Source organism: Bacillus rossius, chromosome 2 (genome assembly GCF_032445375.1).
Source record: "Bacillus rossius redtenbacheri isolate Brsri chromosome 2, Brsri_v3, whole genome shotgun sequence".
Classification (NCBI taxonomy): domain Eukaryota; kingdom Metazoa; phylum Arthropoda; class Insecta; order Phasmatodea; family Bacillidae; genus Bacillus; species Bacillus rossius.
In genome coordinates, this window is record NC_086331.1 from 637,570 (window position 1) to 653,301 (window position 15,732).

The window sequence follows — 15,732 nt, forward strand, 5'->3', positions numbered from 1 at the left end:
TAGAGGAGACAGTAATTTACTAAACAAAAGCGTGAGATTTTATTTGGGTTTGTCTGTTGTAACCACATATTAAAATCCTGAGTGTGACGGTGTGTGGGACGTCTTAAGAGCCCACTGCGTAAGTGCAAAGCATGCCCAACCCTGAGAGCAGGCTAGGAGCAGTAATAGAAGTGGCTTTAGGGGGAATTAAAATCACGTCTCACATGGGCGACGTCACAGCCCTGACAAGAGTCTCTCCTGGGTCCGTGCCCCTTGCACGGTGGTGCCCTTGAAATAATCTGAGGACATTCACTAACGCGAACCCCCGCTTAAAATAAAGGCAGTTAGGCCCTGGGCCATGTCAAGGCATACCTACTGTTGCAGCACTGCTAGAGACGTTTGTGCCACCAACTGCAGAGGAGACATCAGAGACTTCACGGTTGAAGTTTCCGTCACCAACCTCGAAGAGTTCAAAGTGCAGCGGAAGTTTGACATTTTCGACGTGCCAGTATAGGTACTGTGGTACATCTTTTACCACAATTTAAAGTACTCGCAGTCATGAAAGAAGCACATGACCAAATAATAAACAAAGAACACTGTTTTAGTACAAGTGTAACAAACAATTTGGATGCCATGATAACTTTAAAAGGAATTTTATAACCGGCAGTAGATCTCTGGCATTTCCTCGGGAGACATGTGTTACCAATGTGATAAGGTATCTTTATATTGTAACAGTCTGGGTAGTCACCAGAAGATATGCAGAGGAATACAAACAGGTGTTAGTATGCCTCAATACCATCAGGCATTATCATTTACTGCTTTGCCTGAGTTGATCGTCAACAAAAAAGTAATTAATTGTTAGAACCTAAATTATCAATCTTGTTTTAAATGAAGTATTTTGGCAAGATTTCTCGACAGAAGTCACCAAAACCGTGTTGATAAGAGGTATTATGATTTAGAGAATAAGTACGACTTCAGTGGTCTGGACTATTCACCAGCAGTACAACAGATAAAATTTTTTGAGAAAAACAATCCAGAAGTGTCATTTAATGTGTATTAATGAGAACACTACGGTGTGCCAGATACGTGTACTAACTAAACAAGAAATAAAAGATCATTTCAATTTGTTACATGTGACAAATGAAAACAATGCCACACATTACTGTTAAATCCAAAACATTTCTTGACTTGTGAGACCTCTGGTTACAAAAATCAGCGCAAGATTTGTGTGTGTGTATGATGTGCTTTAAGTATTTTGATGATCAACCTCAAAAATCAGGGCTTACTGCTGTACAGTGTCTTGATATGCACAAAATTAAATGTGGAAATAAATGTTGAACAGAATTTATGTAATCAATTTTTGTTTCAATAAATAAATATTTTAACCTAAAATAACTTTCTTATGTCATCCAGGGATCAAACCGATAACTGGAATCAATAGGATCAATCACTTTATTGATTTTTGATGATTTTTGGAATATCTTCCAATTTTATAGGTTAATAATTACGAGATTTTCAAGATGGTGGCCAAGATGGCCAACAAAATGGCAGATGTTTAGGTACTAAATACTACTGCACTCTAGCGGGTCAAAATTAAACTAATATGGTGGCAGCGCACTCTAGCAGACGTACTATGTGCATTGGACCGCAAAATACAATTTAACATACAGTAGATATTTTTTAATGTTTGCTACGGGAGAAATGGTTGCATCATCCAAGAATGGAAGCAGGGCAGGCGGTGAGACGGGCAGGGGGTTGGCAAGGAGGGACAGCACACATTCCATTTTTGCACGCTGCGGCCAGAGGTTATTTCTTTTCGTTGCATTAATAGACTTTCAAATTTAATGGTGTTTTATCTATTAAGACCAAATACACACAAATAATACTTGATACATTTGGTTCAAACAGAAAAGGATATCTCCTGGGAAAGAGGGTCAAAATGGGCCACCCCTGATTTTATAAATGCAATCTATGGAACCGTGAGCATACGTAAAATCGGGGTTCTAGTGTAGTAGATACCAATGCAAATGCTAATAGAGTGGACATTTGTTAGAAGAAAATAAACAGAAACAAAATCATTCTTAATTCCCATCTGAGGATAACATTTTTCAAAGTATCTGTAGGAAAATAGCAGAATCAAAAACAGAAGCATTCCTATAAATGTGTATTTTAAAAAAGCTGTATGAACTCATTTGAATGTGATCTCACTCAAACTAGGAATTTTTTTTTTCCACAAAATTATTTGCAATGTTAATTTGTTTGATATTTATATTGAAACCATGACCAAACTTTAGGGAATAGGAATATTTGAAGCAGATAAAAGTAAAAAGAAAAAATGTAATAAACAAAAATATATTTAATTATTTAAATACTGCTAATTGATGGCCGATATACACACATAATCACGAAATGCATCGTTGATAAAACAGAAAAAACAATCAATAAAATTTAATACTTAAATAAAAATTTTCCATGAATGATTATAATATTAGTTCATATTTAAAACAAAGCTGCAGTATGACGCAAAATTTCTGTACAACAATTTAATTGACATACACGCAACACAGCAGACTCCTTGTTTTAATTAACTAAGAGCATAAAATTTCACTAAATAAAATATTAAACATAATATAAAATGCAACAAGAAATAACTAGATACCTAAAAATTTTCATTAGCTGGCAAAAAAGGCTAGTGTTTGCAGTCCACAGCTAATCAAGTGTCTTTTGTACTGGCTGATGCTTTTGAGAAACATTTCCGCTAATGGCAGGCTTCGTAAATTTGTTCAAGAAGTACTTCCAACTGGCTAAGAAACCTCTAAAAGTGCTAATATCTTTGCAATGTTCACAAAAAAAAAAAACAAAAAAAAACCAGCTTATCATCAACTAATTAAACAGGTTAGCAAGTCAATATGAATAACACCCTCAAGATTAAGTCTCACATGCCACGTTGATTTTTTCTTTCATTTTCTAATCATTTCTATTATTTAGGGGCTATTTCTGAAATTTTAACAAGATACTTTCCTTGCATTTGTTGATATGTCATCAAAATTTTTCACAGGTATTCACCAAGTGTCATATAATGGATGTAAAAAGTCACGCAAGTGTTCACAATTATAATCACTTGCGCATTTTTTACATCCACTATATTGCACTTAGCGAATATCAGTTGACAATATTAGAGACAAAACAACAAATGCATGGAGGGTACAGTTTTAAAATTTCACAAATAGCTCTTAAACAATAGTAACGACAAAAAAAAATTAACATAGTGTGCAAAGACCTAGTCTTATGGGTGTTGGCATCTAAATGTTCAGACCATAAAGATTTCTGCCAAACATTGTTCAATTTGTAGATACTGTGAATAAATATAAGTTTTAGCAAAATAATGTAAGTTACATTATTTAAAAAGTTAAAAAATAAAAATCTTAACTTTACAGCTTTGAATCAATAACAAAATTAAACACCAAGGTTATTCAAGGCTAAATGAGTACAGTTTACAGACCAAAAATTTTGGAAGTCTGAGAGAATATGTTAACATTTCTTTCACGTCAATAAATAAAAATACAAAAAAAAACTTATATGCACAATTACACTTATGTCTTATCACGCCATTAGTATGTATAAATCCATTATATGGCTGGATGGTAATCCTTTATTTATCCTGTAGTTAACCTAAGTAGCCTAAAACAAATTTAATTTTATCTTTCATCTTGAATTCAAACTCACTTTTCTTTGCAATGGCAGACAAAAGTAAAGCCTATAGTTCTAAAATAGGTTAGAAGGTTCTAGTCTGTCCAGCCTTAACAAGATCATTTTACTACATTCTCAATAACAGAAACAACTATAAATATTTTTAACCCCGAGTTACATGGCCTTGAAATCTGCAGTATTCCTCAACAATACAAATTAACTATGGAACTGTTTAAAAATATGTTGGCTTTGTCTGCCAGTTAATCACATGTTACAGTAATTACAAAATACAAGATCCCAATGAACATTTACAACAATAAAACACAGAACTATAATGAAGATAAGTATAGAATTAGTATAGAATAGCACCAATAAGATGAAGACCATCTGCAAGGATAAGTAAAATAGTTGTTCTATCACAGAAACACTTATGCTACAACATCCAAGAACAAGTTAACAATTACAAGATTGTAAGAGTAAAATGAGTTACTAATGATGATATGATACACTTAGGCTGGCTTCCACAGTTATGAATTTAAGGAAGGGCAGTATTTCATTTGATTAACCTGTGCAAACCAGCCTAAATATTTAAAGATTTACGAGCTTGGTTTAGAGCAGGATAAAGGAGATATCACATATCGCTATCCAAAGCACAAAGGCCACTGAAAGAACACCAAAGAACCACATTTGTGTCATACATCAATGCTTCCAAGTAATCAGGACTTGTAACTGATTTTTAGTGACAGTAGTAAACAGTGTGAATTCATGGTTATGTAACTTTATTTTCCATGGGAAAATTTTATAATGGTTTTTGGGTGTATCGCAAGCAAACCACAAAAATTACACATATCCTGTGCCTGACCAATAACAATGTATTGTATGTAGAAGCTCGAAAATATTGTCGCTTTCATTTGACTTTTAGAATAATATATCCCTACAATGCAATTCATTGAGAATCTACCCATTTATAATTAACTATAATAATATCTAATGATGTAACAGTTACAAAGTAAGAATATTTTTAATCCATGTGTTTGGTTCAGTACAAACCATGTTGTTGTTATGTTTGGAAATACAAACTTTTAATAGTAATTTTAAATGATTTGGGACTCAATATTTTTAACCAAACACAACATAGTAAAAATAATAAAATTTATTAGGTTTGGTATGGTCAAATCTAAAGATGAAGAAATAAATTAATTTTTTTTTATTGTGTATGTTCAGATAAGGTTAACTTTATTATAACCACAAACTGTGATGACTGTCATGTCACTGGCAACTACCTAAAATAAAAATCCTACATACCTAAACAAAAAAAAAATTACTAAAATAATTTTACTCCCAATTTGCAGTACAAAAAATACCTGCTTACCTGCCCATTTACCATTACGAGAAATTAGTACTAGTAAATAACAGCACAGCTATGTGACAAGTAAACTGAACTGAGTTTTACCAAAATCTTTGTTTCTTGGACAGCAAGTACATTACCGGAAGATTTACCGTGTTTTTTTCGCATAATTGTCGCACATTTTATACTAAAATTAAGTTTGAAAAGTAGGGGTGCAACGTTTATGCGAAAAAAAAAAAAAATTTGTTAGGTAAAGTTATTCATAAAAACAAAACCCATTTGTGGAAAGTGCGTTTATTAAAAAAAAAGTATAAAAGAGCACGCCAAACAATTTAAACTAATAAGTCATTCAACAAAAATCTTTCTTCAACTTTAAATAGAAAAACAAAATCTGTGACCAGAATGTGAGCCTCAACGAATGCATAACTATCGTCATAGTTCACACTTACCACGGAAGAGTGCGGGCCATCAGATGTAGTTAACTCGACACTCAACAGATAGCGCGCATTGCATGCAATCGGCAAGATATCGATATTCGACTACGCGTGCGCACTCTATACGGGAAACAATATAACCAAAAATGAATGATGCCAACTAGCGCTGGCGACACAGACGATCAGATGAACATTATAATGTTTAAAAACGTCTTTAAAAGAAAATGTACACATCAGACAACTTTGTATTTCCATTAATTAAATAAGTAAGGGGTAATGTCCGAATAAATATTATATTTTATACGGAAAAAATACCAACACAAAGAGCTCGGAATCTAATAGCGGGACTAAAATCATCATGCAACGATTACGCGAGGGTTTTTTTTATCCTAATTTTGACACCCTAAAATATGGATGCGATGATTATGGGACAAAAGAGGGTACATTTCTGCACATGATAACCAAGTGATTTTAAGATGTGCAGATATTTTTTTTTAGTCTAAAATGCCATTTGCACAATCACATAAATTGAAAACAATAAATTACAAAAGAAGTTAATTTTTTTGTGTTGATTGTGATTAGCAATTCAAATCACGTTGCTCAAAGATACACTTATGATCCAGGGTCACTTAATTATACTTTTATTTTGCTTTTCACTTAAACTATGTGTAGTGTCAGTTAACAAAAAAAATTAGCAAATACAACAATAAAACTCTTAAAATATATAATTTTAAATTTAGACATAGCAATTTTTATAAATGTTTGGTTATAAAAATTATTTTATACATATTTGGTTTCTGACATAAAAAATGCTGTTGTGGATTAATTTTGGTTTTAAAAAGGTAAATTTTGTCACAGATTAAGGTTTGGCTTGAAAAATTTTCCTTGAGTTTGATTATTCGCAGCTAAAAAAACTGAGGTTCTCTCAGCCAAATTAATATGGTAACTATCATCATGGATTTCAAAGTCACAATACTCAAAGGGCAATCAGAGACTACCTAACTAAAATTTTACACACAATATACGTTATGCAGTTGACAAAATCAGCAAGTTCCATTTTGCGGTTCAATCTGTTGACATTGAAGTATTCTTAAATGTAAATTAATTTGCAAATTATGTGAGTTGTGTGTTTACAAATAAATTTCAATATGAGAAATAATATGTGCTAATATTCAAATTTTTGAATACAAATACAAATAGTTTATTATTGGTATTTGATTGGAACTCAAAATAACGAACATTAATTTGCTTATGAATATGACATAGCATACCTCGTGAGTTATCGTATGCGAACTTTCTCTGTCTGTGTTATATAGAGTTTTATGATGTTATATATATATATATATATTATATATATATATATAATATAAACTCATTAATTAATAATTTGGAATTTAAAAAAATAGAATCAGGTTTTTCGTGAAATGGAGCAGTTTTCACAGTATTTAGCTGTTCTCGAAAATGTTTTTGAATACAATGTACAGTAGTAGGTTCTGGAAGACGAATAGGAAATGAAATGTTAGATGGTTAGGTTAAGTTGGGTTAGCTGCATAATTAAAAACACAATATTTTTCTTTCAAAATTTAAATATTTTAACAAAAATTACTAATAATAATAGTAGGTGACAGGGGTGCAAATCTGTAGGGTTCGCAGGGGGAACTAGGTGGGGGAGGGGGCAGCCTGAGAGGGTTAACCGACACAAGTCATACCTGGATATAGTGCTTGTATATTGTATACTGTCCATAGTTTTGACATCAAACCCATTTCAGTCACGCTTTTGCAAGTGCAGGCAGGCCCCTTGACCCAACCAGTATTATTTGTCTAATTTCCCAGAAGACACTACACTACACATTTCCTTTTCTTTCCCACGCATTTGTTACATAATGTGTAAAAAATTTTTTTTTTGGAATTCTAATTCTAATCTTTACTATTCAAATTTGTATTCGAGAAAAATTTGGTATCCGTATTCGTTTCGGACGAAAAAACTGATATTCGCACAGGCCTAGTGAACCCATTCATAGGTCTCAACTATTGTGACATGCAGCACTTAAGCATAACTGAATTTTCAGTCTTGCCAACAACAATCTTAAAACATATTTCCTAATATCACATCATCTTCTTTACTGATTGCATTTTCTCCCACTTTTGAACATTACATAAGTACCCATAGATATCTTAGAGGAACAACTTATCTTCCACTTCTATAGCGTATTTATGATAATCTTTTAACTGCTTAAGTAACCTCTGAAAAAAACATTATTACCCATAATTATATACAATGTATTTACTCACATAAGCAGTGCATTTATGACTGGCCACAAAAGTCTATCTAATCTGAGTCATGTTTAATATAAGTAATTGTTCATTTATTTTTAAAGAATAATTTTACTTCACCACTGCTAATAAAATTTGAATATAGAAGTGTTGCTACTAAATTTTGTGAATATTTTTGTACAATATGATCCTGGTAAGCTTTACTTAAAGGTATATTTATCAACACACTGATGAGCTAAAAATATTTAGAAATTATTTCTAACAGAAAAATTTTCAATGGGTAAACTACTGTTTACTGCTTAACAAAATTTCAACTTTTTCACGCACTTTCAAAGAATGTAATTTACAAATCAGCGTGAATCACAAAATGTAATTATTTGGATTTTATAAGCCCCAGTACCTATCATTTTTGAACAACAAAGTATTTAATGAACTTTTTGGTCAAATCACTTTAAAATCCACAAAAACAAGGTCAACGCTATATAATTTATGAGGCTCAAAAATAACCAATATCCAAATTAAATTCTGCTTAAATAAAAACTCTACTAGTCACAATTATTCAATACAGAAAAACCATTTTAAAAAGTTTATAACTAAAAAGTTTTTCTGCTTAATAAGTCTAATATATTAGACAAATATATTGACAAACTTAACAGAATTTCAATATACTTTACAATTTGTAGTTCCAGCAACAAATAAGATTGAGTGTTGAGATTTCAAGGCCAATATAGTAGAAATTTGAAAAATATTCTATGCAAGACTTTTATATGAACTATATCTTCTCTATATTACTTTCCCTTTAACTGTATTTTTAGTGAAAGGGTATTAGGATACCTTGCACAAAAAACAATGTAAATTAAACAGAAAATTTAGTGATTTTGACACTATTTGGTGAGCCATTACTTTTAAGTGGTGAAATAAGAATTTTCTGACTTAAATGAGAATAATTATTTCCTTCATAGAATTAACTGCAAAGGCTTGCTGCAGTAAAAAAACTCAGGAAGATAAATATAAAATGAAAACTGTGTAGAGTAACCAACAGGTTCATTTAAAATGCAATAAAACAATTTTTAAAAATGTAAAATGGTTAGGTAATAACTTACAACAAGCTAATAGTTTCATTAAGAATGATCTTACATAAATTATTTACATTCTGCTGGTGTTTTAGTTTTGAATATTTGTGTGATGTAAAAATTTTATTTTGATTATGACACGTCAATATAAAAATCATGCAACCAAAAAAATCTCTCCTGGATAAATATAACTATTAAAGTATGCAAAGTAAATAAGAATTGTAATAAAGATTCAACTATTGATTTTCGCTACCCTGTATCCTTAAAAGAAAACCAGGGAAGATGGTTGGCTTTCAATTTGCCGAAACAGTAATAAAGATGACGCAAAGGGTTTATTTTCCATTTCTGACCAAATATAATAAAAATAATACTAATAAAAAATACTGTGCCAAACAACATTCATACTGTAATACACGAGATCAGTTCTTGACATAGTCTGCTATATTGGAGTTGGTCACCTGATATTCTTCTCATTTTAAGTCCTTTAAGCTCACAGCCATGATCCTTGCACACCATCAGTTCAATTTGAATACCCCCTGGATACTCGAGTGATAGTCCACCCTCCACGGTGCCACTGTCCCCACCAGCGTTCGAAAACGTAAACCCTTGAGGCGGTGCGCGGGCATCTATCAGTCTTTTCACAAGGCCTAAAATGTCTGCTGCAGTTAACCTTGAGCAGAAATCAGATAAAGTCACTTTAAAAGATCCACTAGAAGTCTTTTGTACAAGGTCGGTGGTGAACACGTTACCCGTCGACACTGATTTAATGTTTGGAGTATTCATTAAAGAATTGGTAAAAAGAATATTTCTTTCATTCTCGTAAGATACGTCCATGCTATCTGATCTATGATTGTCGTAAATCTGCTGAAAACTTTCCATGCTATTTGATGAATCATCACTAGCATAAAATTCACTCTTAGGCATGTAGGTTGTAAAAGTAGAAGAATTGGGTTCTGAAAATGAAAATGCTTGCTCAGAATTACTGCAAACCAAGTTCTCTACACTTGAAAGTTCAACGTTCTTGACATTAAACTCACCTTTACACTGTTGGATGTAATTTTTTGTGATATCGGTGATCATTTGTTTATCAGAACATACACTATCTGGACTAATTTGCTGTTTTCCTATACCTCGTACAATCGACGGTTTAGAAAGATCACAAGGACCGGAAATTAAAAACGAAGGTAATATTGTAGGAGAATTAACTGATGGCAAAAGATACGGCGAATCTGAGCTTTTATCTAAACTGCTAAAAACATCTACGTTATCTACCTGGAAGTGCGGAACTCCTTGACACAAGCTTGACGGGACCATTTTCAGGAAGCTAGAGGAATCCTGGGCCATATTAGTGTCCGTCGCCATGCTTTGTTCACTGTGGTCACAGAGTGAAGAATCACTCAGATCACTGGAAGATGAACTTTTAACCAATGTTACCTCTCCACCCATTTCATCTGTGACTGAAATTTGTGGGTGCTGGGGACTTAGTAGGCTGAAGCTCAGCGGTGACTGTCTCACGTCAGGTCCATGCTGCCTCAAAACGGTAGAATGTTTGAAGGGAAGATCTGCGTGATGTTCTTCTTGGATCATATCCAACGCTGGACTGTTTGATGGTGAATGTTGTAAAGGCGACGTCACAGTAGACCGGTTATGAAGGTGCACACTCGACTGGATTCGAAGATCCAGTGGCATGTTGATGGTTGGTGTACCATGAGCAATAGAACCTGTGTTAGTAGACAAGCTACTCAGTCCTTGGGTGATTGAAGTGACACTGCCACCACTTATGCTTGTGGTAGGAGAGTTGCACTTGGGAGGAGGAGAAGGCATGTACGGTTGGAAAATACTTAGTGTTGGTTCTGGACTGATCTGTTGCTGCAGTTGTAAATGTTGCAAATGATATGTTAATGCCATATTAGATGCAGTGCTATTTTCTGAAGTACCCGGTATCTGCTGGTGATGAACTGGAGAATCTGAAACCAAAATAATAATAAAAAAGATGTCAGATACAAAAAAGGTGACTACAAAAACCCAATTATGATATTTAAAAAAACACCTAGACTCAACAACTTTGAAATTGCAAAACTTTGCAAAACTCTGAATTGTTAGTCATGAAGGACAAGAGTATGTATGATTTTCAATGCAGATGGGGGAAAAAAATTACAATTTGTGATTTTGTCACTTGTGGTACACTGATTTTTTTTTACATACAGCCAAATCCATAAGAAACACAAAAAAAACATATATTTAAGAAGTAATTAACACGTTAACTTCCGAGCGTCACAAATGCGACACACGGAATTGTGTTTACTAGTACTATGCATCGTGTTTGTGATGATAGTGCACAAATGCATTTGTCAACTCATCACATATGCAAGGATCGATCTATTTATGTTGCTATGCAGTGTGGCGATAGCTGATGTTTCGACCTATTGATTCCAACATTCCGCATTTTAATTATTAGCTAGCAACAGAAACAAACATGTGTAGAAACAGAGTTATTTCTTGTCAGTTTGTGCAAGATGGCGTCTGCCAACCAACGGAGGTTTTGCGGTCGTGTGAAATTGCAAGGAAGGAAAATTTTTTATAGTTTGGGTGAGGAAAAATGATGACACAGACATTAGTAGTAACATTCCAGACGCTGATTGACGCTGATTACGTTAGTGAATCCAAATTTCATCAGAATAGTCTGAATATTAAAGTGATGTTTCCGATACCTCAAATGATGTGCAGGGTACACAAAAAAGTAAACAATTAAAAAAAAAAAAGCTTAAAAAATCTGTTCCACATCTGATAATTGGTCTAAAACGGACAAACTGCCTGTGAACATCCCAATCACAAGCATTGAGTGGTCTTAAAATCACTCCCTCACTAAATAATAGTATCTTGCCCCCTCCGAGACCTTTTGATTGCCTAAAACTGTTGATTTGAGTTATTTGTCACACAAACAAATGCTTATTAGAAACAGCAGTTTCTTGTGCAGGGGACCATAACCTCTAACTGTGATTTCAAAAACTGGAAACCAGTAACTTGATGGGCCAAGTCAAAAAATCAAAACTGACAAACTACTGGATGACAATGGAGAATTACCATTCACTTTTTTTTCTTGTTTGAACTTTTGAAGTTTCTGCACTTAGTGAAAACACTGATGCAGATTAAAATAATAAACTCACCAAAATCCAATCTATCATTGATTTGTTTGCAAATAAAGTTTGCTCAGTAAACAGATAAAAATGCTCTTACTTGATGAGGGCATGATTCCTTGGAAAGGTCTAGCCAAATTCTGAGTTTTCATGCCAAACAAACCCGACTAGTATGGCATAAAACTCTATAGTTTGTGCGAGGCTGACAGTGGGTACTGTTATTCATTTATAGTATATTCAGGTGTTGGCAAACCATTCTTGAAATAGTGCCTGATCTGTTGGAGACCTGAAAGGCGAAGGTTATTGTCTCTTCATGGACAATTGTAAGAATAGTGTAGGTCTGTTGTTTCTACTAAACATTTTTGAAAAAGGGAGAAGTTGTGTTTCCTCGGGATGGTGATGTCCACGTGGACAAGCGAGTTGTGAAGCTTATCTCCACCAATCACACAGCTGCTATGGTTAATGTCAAACCGAGAAAACAGACAGCTGGCTCTTCCAGTGATGTACAGTGTAGGAAACCAGAGCTTGTAGTAAGTTACAACATGCACATGAAGGGTGCTGATCATCGTGACCAAATGGTGAAGTATTATCCCATTTGTTACTGATGAGGGCATATAATGCATTTGTACTGACGACGAAACACACTGGTGTAAGGCGTACCAAGTTTGTAGACCTTCTCTCTGAGTGCGTTACAAGCATGACCAACTCCTGTAGAAGTTGCTAGATGGCTCAGGTGATGAGCCAGATGACTGTTAGTGCCTCACCCATTGCCACGTCATCAGTGCAGGATAATGCATCATGATTGCTTGATGGTATCAAACAAAACACCCTTGTTAATATTACTCAGGTCGGGAAGAGGGAGTGCCGTGTATGCTCTGTCTAGGGCTGTAAACTAAAGTGTACCAGTTTCATGTGTTCATCCTGCAACATTCCCTTATGCCCGGATGGTTGTTTTACAAGATAGTGTTAAACAATGAAGGAATAAAAAATTGAGTGGTGAATTTGTTCATTTTAAGTATTTTTGCCTTTTTTTTTTGTTTCTGAGAAACTGGTTAACTTTAAGGCAATTGTTCTAAAAACTATAACTGTTAACCTTAAGTACAGAAGTTAATAATAAATTTAATTTTTGTATTTATTGGTAATAATTTTAAGATCTCATTGTTGTGTTTTCAGAAACGTTTATGTTAAAATGATTTTGTATCTTTTCAAATTATGTTTGAAATATTTTGACAACACTTCTATCTTATTGCTCATACTTTTTATTGCTATAAATATGGAACTTCCTTAAACATAAAAAAAAATTACTTCACAGTGATTAAATTTTCAATCCACTGCACATATAGCAAAAATTCTCTGAAAATGCTGGTAACAGGAACATTTTTTGAATATTGATGGTAAGTAATTTGTTAAAAAACACAACTTCACTGTATGTACTAGAACTCATCAGTACTTGCTAGAAGGAAAAAAATACAAGGTTGATACACATGAGGGATTCCCTAAAACAATGTTTTATCAAGTCGCTTATGGATAATAATTATTGTTTTACCCACAATATGTTATAAATGGTCATATTTCACTATGCACAATATTATAAAGTTAATTCTAGCGAAACAATTCAAGAGCTGTAATAAATATCACATTTACTGAGGTTATATTATTGCTTCATATCACATTTACTGAGGTTATATTATGGCTTCATTGTAAACCTGTTGCACAATTGTTCATTTATTCATTCTGTGGTCAATCTTCAGAATGCAACATCAATTTAGTAGATTTTACCTCCCTGAAATTGCATTATTGTGTGTTTCCAAAACCAAATATGTTTCCTAATTAAACTAAATTCAAAGAGGAAGAAACTTAATTTTTCACACCTTCCTGAAATACTAATTCTAGTTGACAAAACCATGAGTCAACCAAATTCATCCATCAAAAAATTATTTTGCTTACATATACAGTCTTCTGAGGAATGCTAAGCGGTAAGCAGTTCAAGCAGGGGGAAAAAAATAGGCTAAAGCTGGTAGAAGCAGAATAAGTAGGTTAAAGTAGGTACACAGGTACACTACGATTGCCGCAATAAGTTTTCACTAAGGGATGGGCCGGTTGAATATAATCCTACAGAATCTTTAATATTTGAAAGATTTGAGTCAAGAAATTAGATTAAAAAAAACAAAAAACAATGTAGTTAATTCACAAATTCAACACTGGTAACTCTTAAGTTTAGTGGATTATTTAAGTTTATCTTTGTGCTTATTCATTTACCATTCCTCAAAATATATTACTTTTAATATATAAATATATAAGTAGGGTAATTTTATTTACTTAATACATATCATGTACTGATCTAGAAAACTCAGTTCAGGAAACTGTACGTACTGTTTGCTTCATGATGCAGAACCCACAACTTCAACACCCAGTTGGTAATATTAAAAACCTTTTTAACAAATTAGGTGCTAAGCAAACATCAAAACAAAGCAGAGTTAACTTCCAAAGTTTGTGTCGGATTGGGCTGCAAAATAAATTAACTATTAACAATTTAAATATCAATTTAAATTTTATTTACTTCAATGCAATCACAAAAACTCTAAAAAAAAAATCAGGATGTATAGCAGTGGGATGCAAAATTTATAGAAATCACTATGTAATAAAAATAGTTAAGAAAAATGCTAAATAAAATACATTGGCACTAGGCACACTAGGCATCAGCTTGTCTTACCTCTGGCAATACCCAGTCTCAAGTTCTCAATCTGAAGCAAGCAAACCATGTTGCAGTTGTGGTTAGGATGACTGCTTTCTCAGTCACTAAGGCCTGCTTAACAGTGAGCTGGACTGCACAAGACAATGTTGTAGGTATTTGTATAGGTAGCTATTTTCTTAGCACACAATTGGAAACATTTTACAAGAAAAATCATTGTATAATATGCAACAAGGAATGTCGAATTTTGCACATATAATACAAACAAAGTGTAAGAGGTATAATAAAAAAATTACAGAACCTGGTATTGATGCAGGACTATGGTTGATAGGTGGCGATGGCATTGGAGACATATAGGGTGTGCTCATAGGTGACAATACGTTGGCTGGTGTCCCTGACAACATGTACTGAACATGAAGAGAATGTTGAAGCTGCATTTCTGAATCTGTTGTATTCCTGCTATGCCTCTGCAACATTTATTAATGAAAAAACAAATATGAAAACCACACACAATTTATTCTAAAGTTTTAATACAAGACTACTAATCACTTCTAGAAATACAGAAAGGCAAATAAAACCTTATTTCTAAAAATGTTATACAAAATACATTTTCACATGAAGTAAATGTAAAGAGTCTTTTAACATGAAACCAAAAAAATTATGTTTCATGTATGCCAAAAGAGAGTCCATCCAATAAGCTAAAAGAAAGAATAGGGTGATGGGTAAACTGCATGGTCTAGCAAGTAAAAGTTAGCACTTCTGACAGTGGTACAATCTCACCCTCCAGTAATTGTTTTAGTAACAGTATTTGTTTAATTAATTACCCTTCTTGTATTAGTTATTTCTCATTTCAAGCCAATATTTTTGAGCAATAGTCATATATATGTAACCATACTGGTTCTTCTTTTTGCAAACAAAAAATGGATGTAGACAACTAAATAGTATGTGAAACAAGAACTTTTTTCTATATTGTTTAAATAAAATAATAACGAAAGAAAAAATGCTGCCTTCTGCATATTATGAATACATAATTGGTTTACCTTGAAAAAATTTCCACAAAGAACATTCAATTTTGTAAAATATTTACTATACATTAAGTAAATCA

The 15,732-nt window shown here is 33.2% G+C and overlaps 1 protein-coding gene across 2 annotated transcripts in view; it reads right to left on the reverse strand.

Moving 5' to 3' along the window:
- Positions 1 to 9,111: 9,111 nt before the first annotated feature.
- LOC134529008 (serine/threonine-protein kinase SIK3-like) overlaps positions 9,112 to 15,732 on the reverse strand; it is a 129,872-nt gene continuing 123,251 nt past the window's right edge. For both annotated transcript variants that reach the window (XM_063362676.1, XM_063362675.1), the window contains 2 exons: positions 14,929 to 15,094; positions 9,112 to 10,765 (listed from right to left, as the gene is read on the reverse strand). In XM_063362676.1, coding sequence (XP_063218746.1) covers positions 9,198 to 10,765; positions 14,929 to 15,094 — 1,734 coding nt within the window. In that variant the 3' untranslated portion in view covers positions 9,112 to 9,197. The remainder of the gene's footprint in view (positions 10,766 to 14,928; positions 15,095 to 15,732) is intronic.